Source organism: Phyllostomus discolor, chromosome 13 (assembly GCF_004126475.2).
Source record: "Phyllostomus discolor isolate MPI-MPIP mPhyDis1 chromosome 13, mPhyDis1.pri.v3, whole genome shotgun sequence".
NCBI classification, from domain to species: Eukaryota; Metazoa; Chordata; class Mammalia; order Chiroptera; family Phyllostomidae; genus Phyllostomus; species Phyllostomus discolor.
In genome coordinates, this window is record NC_040915.2 from 63,164,192 (window position 1) to 63,175,835 (window position 11,644).

General features: G+C 38.4%; 1 protein-coding gene across 1 annotated transcript; it reads right to left on the reverse strand.

The window, feature by feature from the left end:
- Nucleotides 1-8,798: 8,798 nt before the first annotated feature.
- On the reverse strand, nucleotides 8,799-10,016 carry LOC114509913 (olfactory receptor 8B12-like). The gene has a single exon (XM_028528503.2). It carries the CDS (start codon nucleotides 9,981-9,983, stop codon nucleotides 9,048-9,050), a length of 936 nt encoding a protein of 311 aa, XP_028384304.1. The 5' UTR covers nucleotides 9,984-10,016; the 3' UTR covers nucleotides 8,799-9,047.
- Nucleotides 10,017-11,644: the final 1,628 nt, after the last annotated feature.

Below are 11,644 nucleotides of genomic sequence, written 5' to 3' on the forward strand. Positions count from 1 at the left end.
CAGGCAGCAGGAGCAGCATCACTAGGGAACTTCTTAGGAATGAAAAGTCTCACATCCTACCCCGAGACCTACCAGATCGGAAACTCTGTGGATGGGGCCTAGAATCTGTGTCTCAGCAAATCCTCTGTGTGATCAGATTCATCTGAGAACCACCAGTGTAGTTCCTGGTCCCAGAACATGAGCTAAAGTAAAGCGTTTTCCTGACCCAAAGGGAACAAGAGCAGCTTTTGTATCTGCCTTAGGAGGGAGGAAAATAAGAATGAGTGTACACCAGATGAAGATGGTCAGTTGTAATGCTCATGGCTACAAAATCCAACTGCTTGTCAGTAGGTGCTGAATAAAGAGTTTGATGAGAGCAGGTGTGTTGCACGGGCCGTGGTTGATGGTGCTGTGGTTACAGAAAGACACATTGACCTTTGACACTGGGTGGGTCATGACACCCCCGATATCTGTTCCTACACAAACCAAGTGTTGGCAGAGAACAGACCTGAGAGACAGATGCCATAGTGACATCAGGACATGAGTATTAAAACAGTGGTCACTAACAATAAAGGAGCAGGAGAAAAGTGTCTTGCACTTAAAATTAAGGATGCTGTTCCTACCTGATATGTACTTCATTAACATTTTAAGTAAAATGGCAAAAACCGAGCAGATTCTCTATTATTCACTTTCTTTTTAAAAATTAATTAATTTCCTTTTACTTTACAACTACAGTTGATGTACAATATCATGTTAGTTTCAGGTGTGCAACCCCATCATTAGGCATTTACACAACTTATGAAGGGATCACCTCAATAAATCTAGTCCCCATCTGGCACCATATATACTCATGACAGAAGTATTGACTGTATTGTTTGTGCTGTACTTTGCGTTCCCATGACTATTCTGCAACTACCAATTTGTACTTCCTAGTCCCTAAATCCCTTCACCTTTCTCACTCTTTCCCTCAGACTGTCTGACCTCACAGCCATCAAAATGTTCTCTGCATTTCTGAGTCTCCTTTTCTGCTTGTTGTTCATTTTGTTTTTTAGATTCCACACAGAAGTGAAGTCATCTGGCATTTGTCCTTCTCTGTCTGACTTATTTCACTCAGGATAATATCCTCTAGGACCACCCATGATGTTGGGGTGCAAGATCTCATTCTTTTTTGTGGCTGAATCATATTCCATAGTATGTCCACACCCCTTCTTCCTCCACTCATCTCTTGATGGACACTCAGGTTGCTTCCATATCTTGGCCATTCTAAATAGTGCTGCAACGAACATACAGGTTTCTTTGGATGAACACCCACAAGTGGAGTTTCTGGGTCCTTCTTTGTCTCTTGTTTAGTCTTTGTTTTAAAGTCCATTTTTTATGGAATATGCACTGCTCTCACAGCTTTTTTGTCTTTCCTTTGTTTCCATTTTCATGTAGTACATTTTCCCATCCCATTACCTACTGTCTGTGTGAGTCTTTTGATCTGAAGAGGGCAAATGGAAGGGTCTTGTTTTGTTATTCATTAAGCCACTGTATGTCTTTTAATGCAGCACTAATTCATTTTCATTTAAAGTAATTATGGATAAATATGTATTTGTTGCCATTTATTAATCACTTTTCCAATCTTTTTTATTCTTGTTTTTTTAAAGATTATTTTCTTTAGTTTTAGAGAGAGGGAAAGGAAAGGAGAAAGAGAGATATCAGTGTGAGGTTGCCTATCACCCACGCCCTACTGGGGACCTGGCCTGCAACCCACACCTGTGCCCTGACTGGCAACCCTCATCAGGTTTGCAGCCTGTGCACAATCCGCTGTGCTATACCAGCCAGGGCTTTTTTACTGCCTTTAAAGTAGTCCCTTTAACATTTCTTTTTCACTTTTTTCTTTCTCTATTTTTAATTGAATTTATTGGGGTGATACTGGTTAATAAAATTCTGTAGGTTTCATGTATACATTTGTATTACACATCATCTGTATGTTGTATTGTGTGTTCACCACCCCAAGTCAAGTCTTCTTCCATCACCACTTATGCCCTCTCTCACTCCCTGCCTTCTTCACTCTGGTAATAACGCTACTGTTGTCTGCCTATGAGTTTTTTTTCTTTTTTTGGTTAATCCCTTCACCTTTTCCCCCAACACCCCCTCTCTTCTCCTCTGACAGCTGTCAGTCTCTTCTCTGTATCAATGAGTCTGTTTCTAGTTTGTCAGTTTATTCTGTTCATTAGAATTCTACAGGTAAGTGAAAGCACATGGTATTTGTCTTTCTCTGACTGGCTTATTTCATTTACCCTAATACTCTACAGGTTCTTCCATGCTGTCCCAAAAGGTAAGATTTCCTTCTTTTTTATAGCCAAGTCGTATTCCATTGGCTGAATGTACCACTGATTTTTTATCCACTCATCCATTGATGGACACATGGGCTGCCTCCATACTTTGACTATTGTAAATAATGCTGCAACGAACACCAGGAAGCATCAATTCTTTGAATTAATGTTTTGGGTTTCTTTGGATATACTGCCAGATTTGTAATTGCAGGGTTATGAGGCAGTTCCACTTGTTACTTTTTTGAGGCAACTCCATACTGCTTTCCAAAGTGGCAAGGCAGAAGTTCAATGAATGAATGATGCACACTTTTATCCACTTATTATTCCACAAGTCCATAATTGCTACATTTTAAAAAGAAAAGAATACAGAAATTAAATGATGCCCAGTAATTGTGAAAAGGTTCCTCTAAAACATGGTGTTAATTGAATGATGCAATTTTTCCTAAAATTTACTTTCTTAAATAGTGCTATGTATTTTCTCAGGAAAGTGATATGATATACAGTGGATTTTTTAATGCTATGTTACTAGTATGGGTGTCTTAGCTGTTTGGGTTTGATTTTATTGTGGTAAGATCACTTAACATTAGATTTATCCTCTGAACAATTTGTAAGTGGACAATACAGTACTGTTAACTAGAGGCTCTGCATTGCACAGCAGATCTCTAGAACATACTCATCTGCACAACTGAAGCTTCATATGTGTTGAAAAACTGAAGAGGGCATAACAGCTTCAAATTTTATTTCATTTTATTTTAATCATTGTTCAAGTTCAGTTTTCTCCCTTTTACTACTATTCCAGCCTGTGCACCCATCCCTCCCCACTTCCCTCCCATTACCACCCTCCTAGTTTTCTCCATGTGTCCTTTAAATTTGATCCTGTAAACCCTTCCCATTCTCCCCTAAAACTCCCTCCTCTCTCCCCTCTGGTTACTGTCAGCGTGTCCTCTATTTCAGTGTCTTTGACTATATTTTGCTTGTTTCTTTATTTTGTTCTTTAGGTTCCTGTTAAAGGTGAGACCATATGGTGTTTGTCTTTCACTGCCTGGCTTATTTCACTTAGCATAATGCTTTCTAGCTCCATCCATGCTGTTGCAAAGGGTAGGAGCTCCTTCTTTCTTTCTGCTGCATAGAATTCCATTGTGTAAATGGACCATAGTTTTTTGATCCATTCATTTACTGATGGGCATCTAGGTTGCTTCCACCACTTAGCTATTGTAAATTGTACTACTATGAAATTGGGGTGCAAAGGTTCTTTTGTATTGACACCTTCAAATTTGGGTGAAACAGAGTGACTGCTTCCACCTGGTGGCCTGATGCCTAGATTTCAGGACAGCAATTGAGTCACATATACAGGAGATGAACCTCAGGTTATAGGATGCCTTAAAAATCAGATGTGAAGTCTCATTGGCATGGACTGGTCAGATTTTGAAATATAAGTGCATCTGAATAGGGGTGTTACAGTCCAACACTGGAGTAGAAAGGGAGACATGGGCAAAAGTTGCATAAATAACATACAAAAATAGCCACGAGACTATGAATATGAAGAAGAAAGAAGCACTGGTCACTCTGCTTCATTTTGGACATAAAAGGGGGAGGGAATAGCAAAGGGAATTTTTAAGAGTAAAAGCAGACTGGCACATGTTTAGAGGCAGAAGAGTCTGTAGAGGTGGAGTGAGTAAAGATCTAAGAAAGATGAGAAAAGTTTGAGGGAACAAATTCCAAAGAAGATGAAAAGAAGTTGTCAGAATTCAACATCTTTACATGTTTTTAAAATACTTATCTGAATAGGGAATGACAGATACTTCTTGAAGATGGTTAAAAATATATATAATTCATAGCAACATCAGCAGTGTAATTTGGAAACTCTAGAAGCATTCTTAATTACTTCTACCAAAACCAAGATGACTATAGTCTTAAGTATTATTTAACAATGTATTAAAGGAAGTGTTAGAAAATGCTATTATAGATGCAAATGGAATAAGAGGTATGCCAATTAGAGGGAAAGAGGTAAGATTATCTTTAATTATCAAATATTTTATTACATATTTGGAAAACCTGAAAAAATTCATGGAAAGAATTCTACAAATAATAATTACTTTACAAAGTATAAAATTAGGATAGAATTCAATAGAATTCATACATACAAATAAATAATAATCAGAAGATACAATGAAAGATAAAACTCTTGTTATAGTTGCAAAAGTAAAATAAAATTCCCATGCATAACTGTAATAAATGTGTAAAAAATAGAAGAGGAAAATTATAAAACACTCCTAAGAGATACTGAAGTTTGCCTCACAGAAAGTGGAGAGACATACCACACTTCATGATTGGAAGTCTCGAGATCCAAAGAGGTCAGTATTCCTTAAAAGTTTACTTACAAATTTAAGATGCAGTCAATAAACATGCCTTTAAGTTATTTAATAGAATTAGACAGGTTAATGATGAAGGTTGGGGTTAAATATGAATAGCCAAGAAAACCATTAAAAAAAAGAACAACATGTGGGAAGTTACCTTCAAGATATAAAACATTATGAAGCTTCTGTAATTCAATCAGTGTGGCATTGGCTTATGAATAGACTGACAGACCAATAGAACACAATGGGAAACACAGAAATAGCCCAGGTGCCTATGAAACCTTGTACGTTATGCAGGCAACAGCTCAAACCAGTGGGGTCAAAATGAACTTTTTTATAAATGGCAATGGAACCACAGAATGTTCCTCTGGAAAGTATAGAGTTAGATGTATTCCACACACCATACACTGATAAAACTTCTACAATGACCAGATATTCAAATATAAAAAGATAACACCATACAATTACATAATGATAAAAATGAGTGACTTTCTTTATAACCTAAGAGGACAGAAAATATTTCTATCATCAAAATACTAGAGACAATAGAAGATGAATAAATTTAATTTAAAAACTCATCTTAAGAAAAGTCAAAAGCAAAATCACAAATTACAGGAAAATATGTAACTTATACTGCAAACAGAAAGTTATTATACCCAATATACAGTCCTCCTAAAAATTGAGAAGATCAAAATCCAGCAGATACTTAAGGAAAAGATATGAAGAGACAGTCCATAAAAGAAGTAGCAACACCAACACTCATTAAATTCAGGAAACCATCTCCCATGTTTCTTAAAATTAAAGAAATACAAATTATAATAATACTTAAACACTACTTCTCATCCATCAGGATGGAAATTTTAAAAATTCTGACAATATACCATGCTGAAGAGACTGTAAGAAAGTAGGCACTCCCATTTATTGCTGAAGGGGAATATAAATGTCAAATTCCACCCCCCTGCACTCCCCAACACCACACCCCCACCCTGCCCACAAATCCAGAGTCAATACAAGCCCATTCAAAATCACAGAAGGTACTTTTATAGGAATTTACAAGCTGATTCTAGAATTCATATGGAAACTCACAGGTCCTAAAGTAGCCAAGACAGCTGTGAAAGAGGTGAATGAAAATCAAGGACTTATACTAACTGATTTCAAAAATTATTATAAAGCTACAGTAATCAAAACTGTATGGTATTGGCATAAACATAGACAAATAGATGAAAACAAACACACACAAATAGAATCAACTGATTTTTAACACAGGTAAAAGAACAATCACTGGGTATTTATGTGCAAATATATACACACCCCAAAACCCCACTTTGATCCATATGCAAAAAATTAACTCATAAAATTTTCACATTCTTTTTCTGGCTGCAGGAAAAACAATGAATAATTTCTTAAATGGGACATAGCACTAGCTATGAAAGGGAAAGTTGATAAATCAAACTTCATTACAATAAAAAATATTGGCTATCAAAAGATATCATTCAGAGTAAGTAAGGCATAGTCTGGGAAGACAGACAGGGGGAGGAAGATGACTGCATATGTATGCATGTATTATCCACAGATACATATATATTATCTATGGGTGAACACAAACATGTATGTATGTGTGTGTATATACACATATATGAGTTATGTTCATTTTAAAATTCCTTCAATACAATAGGAAAACAACTGCTCTATGTTTTAATGAGCAAAAGACATGAATAATTACTTCAGAGAAGATGTCCAAACAGCCAGTAAATATGTAAAAAGGTGTCCAACATCATTACTTATCAGGGAAAAAGGTTAAACAAAAAGGCATTCCACTGTCCATACCAGAATAAAAATACATCTTTGCATATGGGATACAACAGAGATAAAATAAAAATACCAAGGATTAACAAGGATGTAGAACAATGGGAATCCTCAAACATTTTTGATAGCAATGCAAATCGAATCAAACATTAGGAAACAGTTCGGCAGTGATGTTTATAAAAACTGCACATAAGCCTACTCTATTATCCAACAGATCCACATATAAGCATAATCCAAAAGAAATGTTCCCTTATTCAATGAAAATACACATTCAAACAGTTTTTAAAGGCTTTATCAATGATAGGCAAAAGCCTGAAACTAACTTTATTAACAGGCTAAATAATTGTATATTCACATGATGGAATACTACACAGCAATATAACAATCTACCCATATATACTACAATATAGATGTACATGACAGGCTTTATGATGAAGAAAAGAAGCCAGAAACAATTGAGTACCTGTTTATATGAAGTTCATATACAGACAACACTCTACAATGATAAAACTGAGGACAGTGGATAGCTGTGGGGGATGGGGTGCAGGGCAGGTGGTCTTTATTGGAAAGATGCAAGAGGAAACTTTCTAAAGTAGATGGAAATGTACATTTTGATCTATGTTGTGGTTACATATTCATACGCAAAAGTTTAATGAGCTAAAAACAAAGTTAAGATTTGTGCACTTTGCTATATGAAAGTTAGGACACAACATTTCAAAAGGACATTTCTGTATTCTTTCATGACCTACATTGAATAGCATATTCAATACACCAGCCCCAACTCCTAAATTCTAGGTTGCCTAAATTCAGGCACACACAGGGTACAGCAAAAAAAATACCGCTTTTATTACATAAAAACCTTTTATTACAAAATAATAAGCATGTAATTCTGTAACATAACAATATCACACTCCAGCATGCCATATGACACTTTAGGAGAAATGTTCAAATTGCTGTCCATCTCTTGTGAGACATTCACATACCCTACCAAACACACTCAAAGGTACTGCTTCTGCTGGGCCCTGTATTTCATCTCATCTCAATCCTCCCTTTAGAAGCTTATTCTTTCCTTTTTGGGAGCATTGAACAGAATCAAAAGGCAAAACTAACTCAACGGTTCTTCCAATTTCCCCTACATCCTAATGGAATGGACTTGCCTAAGGAACAGCCAGGTAAGTCAAAATGTTTCCCCCAGCACTTCATTTGTCATTGCTTCTCTGAGAAATTTTACCAATAATAGTGAGTTTAGACAAAAATTGTTCTTTTGATTTCTAATATAAAAATCTATTTCCCATTTAATAATATGGAGGCTTTATGAACTTATCCGGAGCTCACCATTTCTTACCCATATGCTTCTGTTATTAGAACACTGAGGCTACCTGCAATGCCTGACAATTCCATAGCAATTGTGTCTCCTAATAAGCAGCAGCTTAGTGCTGCCTAGCAGGTGAACATGGACCAGGGCCAGCTAGTGCTCCGTTCCATACTATAGATCAGTGTCATCCAATGGAAATACAATGCAAGCCACCTATAAATTCTTAACTTTCTAGTAGGTACCTTAAAAATAAATGGATAGATTCATTTTAATGATATAGTTTGTTTAACATAATATATCCATAAGGTTATCATTTCAACATGCAATCAAGTAAGAAAGCATCCATGAGATTATTTTAAATATTCCTCAAAGATTTGGTATGTATATCACACTTACTTTGCCCACTTACAGTATGTCTCAATTTGGATGTCCACATTTCAGTCGCTCAATACCACACATGGCTAGCGACTACCAGTTCAGATAGCACAGCTCCCAACGACCTTGGACCACAACCAAGATAACCCTTGCAATGAGACTCCAAATTCTGTCTCAGCCTTGAAATAATATGATGCCTCCACTCAGCATCTTTCTACCCTATAAACTTCCATTTCTATCCCCTGGAATTCCTAATTCCTAACCCACGTCCCTGGTGCTCCACTCACCAACTGGGTGGTCACCATACTTGCCTTCTGAGAAAACTAACACACGACTCATTCACACACTAAAAACCTCATCAGACACTGATCTTGTCATTTTGCCAAGACCATCTCAACAAAATTTTTCACTTCCTATTCTCTTGCAAAATGTCATGGATTAAAATTATTCTGTGCATGTAGCATGAACCTACTGTCAATCTGTTTTTAATTTACATGTACTGGGTCAACTAACATGTGAAATGACATCTTCCAAGAAAGAGATGAGGCAAGAAAACATGGTATAAAGGGAAAAACTGAATTGAGATTCAAGCAGGGATTTCAGTCCCAGCTCTGCCACCAGGAAGTTTCATATTTTCAGACTAGATGGAATGATTCTGAAGCCCCATTCAATATTGCATACTGTATAATTGCAGAAACTATTTTCATACAATAAAGAAGGAAGGGTTGGGGTGATGATGAAAGAGAATAATTCCATTTGGGAAAGAGAGTTAAAATTTCCTTTCAATATAGAACCCAAAAGCACAAAGTTTGAATTCCTTATTGATGATGATGATAAAATAATAATGGCACTCTAACTTAAAAATTCTGATTCCTTTTCTCAATTTCCAATTTATTTTCAAGAGAAAGTTATTCTGCCCAAGGTTTTCTTCATGGCTAATTTGACATCCTTGTTCCTCAGGCTGTAGATTAGTGGGTTCAGCATGGGCACCACAATAGTATAGAACACAGTACACACTTTCCCCTGGTCAAGGGGTACAGCAGAAGGTGGTTTAAGGTATGCAAAAATTCCTGACCCAAAGAAGAGACAAACTGCAATCATGTGAGAACCGCAGGTGCTAAAGGCTTTGGATCTGCCCTCAGTAGAACTAATGTGGAAAATGCTGGAAAGAATGAAGCCATAAGAGAGAAAAATAGCCACAATGGGCACCCCTATGTCAATGGCTACAACAGCAAAGACCACCAGATTATTCATGTAAGAGCTATTGCAGGAGAGTTCAAGGAGGGGAAGGATGTCACACATATAATGATTGACAAGGTTGTCTGCACAAAAGGTCAGAAACAGTATATTACCTGTATGAGCTAAAGCTGCCAAAGCCCCCATCCCATAGACACCCACCAGAAGAAATAGACACACCTGAGGAGACATGGTGACCATGTACAACAGTGGTTTACAGATGGCCACATAGCGGTCATATGCCATTGCTGACAGGATGAAGCATTCAGAAACGACAAAGAAACAGAAGAAAAAGAGCTGAGTCATACACCCTGTGTAGGAGATGATGTTCTTCTTTGAGACAAAACTCATCAGCATTTTGGGGATGATGGCAGAGGAGTAACTGAAGTCAATGAAAGACAAGTTGAAGAGGAAAAAGTACATGGGGGTGTGCAGGTGAGAGTTCAGCCCAATCAGTGTTATCAAGCCCAGGTTCCCCAGCACAGTGACCATGTAGAAGCCCAGAAACAGGAAGAAGAGGGGGAGCTGGAGTCCTGGCTGGTTTGTTAAGCCTGCGAGGATAAACTCTGTCACAGAGGAGGTGTTATCTGCAGCCATCCTCCTCTGGAGGGTTCTGGGAGAGAAACAGAAGAGAATTGCTCACACAGAGAGAGGAAAACAACCCATTCTTGAGAGTAGTGTTTGAACAGGGATGTGTGGAACTTAGAGCTGAGATGGCATCTCCTTGTTCCCCCATCTCTGTTTTTATGGTCTCCAGGTGGCTTCGACTATCCTAGTAATTCTTGTTGGGTGAAATTTGCCTCCAGAATAAGGGCTCGTCCACCTGAGGAGAAAGTCCACAAAGCTCAGCTGGGATGCCCCTGCAACCTTGCAGTTACCCTCCACTGATACTGCCTGCCCTGAACAGCCCTTGACCAAGTTTTGTGTGACCTGGGCCCTTCTCCAGAGTGCTGTTGAGAAGCAGATGCCAGTTGTCCTAGACCTTCCACCTTTGTTCAGACTGGTCACAACAGGAAAATGAGGCTGTGTTGCCCGGATTCTTTATTGGGAATGCCGTGGAAATGTTATGTGAAAATAATACTGGAGTTATAAGGCAAAGATATCAACTAAATCCAAGAAAAAAGAAACATTTGCTGAGCACTAACTTTGCTAATGGCACTGTTCTAAGTGCTCTGGGGAATTTTGATTAAACCCATTGAACAGCTGAGGACATTGGGCACAAATCCCAGTCCTTCTAAGTGGCAGGAGAAGGGGAACTCAGACCGTCTGGCTCGGGGTTACAGCTTCGTACCCTAACCACTCTGCTAGAGCACAGAGCAGGTCAGGCAGGCACTCACCCTCCTTCTGCCTGCAGTCACAGTGCTGGACTCTACTGGCTCCCACCCATCTCTCTCATGGAGACTCAGATGGTCCTGGTGACAAGCAGGGGACATCTCAGAGCTCAGACTGCTCTGCTGCTTCTGTCTCTCTCCTTTAAAATTCAAAGCCTGTAGTTTGTCTTGGTTCTCCTGTTGAGCTGAAGAACATGGTCTCTGACCTATTTTGTCCCGAGCCTTTAGTCTAGCTTCCAGGGATGAAACAGCACTTTTATAACGTCCATGGATAACTGTAGAACAAACAGTGTTCTTCTGGATTACAGACCACAGTGACCTAGACACAGGACCTCCTTCGGGATACCTGTTCCCTAAGGAAGAGGAAATGTTTGTTTATACCCTTGATAGTGCTTGACAGTCCTTTTAATGGCCTTTCCTCTCATTCAGGATACATTTTTTTAAGTACAACTAAGAAGAAATCTCTTGGGAAAAGAATTCTTGTACTGAGCACTTATATATACTGACCACTGTTTCTGTCCCAGCACCCTCATCTGAAAGATCCAGAGCAACGTGTACATAATTTTACTCAGAATAACCTCATAGGGTAGACCTATCAGCCTCCACTCTAACAGCAAGGAGCACACATAGCTTGCAGATTCCAGAACCTTGAGTGAAACCTCAGTCTGTCCAACCCCAAACTCTTCCGTGTGAATCACTCACCTACACTGTCTCCCTGCAAGTGACAATGAAAGTTGGAGGCAGCACTTTTGCCTACTAGCATCTCATGAGACTCTAGACAAAAACAAGTACTTAAATAACTTCAATGGAATGTAGAAAGTATCAAGGCCAGGAATGGGAAAATTTGAGATATCTGGACTTGAAGAGAGGAGACTCATTACTTCCATCACATTCAATACATACTAAGAATTATTCGCACCTTCTTGA

Coding starts and splice junctions, on each gene's coding strand:
- LOC114509913 (XM_028528503.2), bottom strand. CDS start 9,983: ATGGCTGCAGATAACACCTCCTCTGTGACAGAGTTTATCCTCGCAGGC.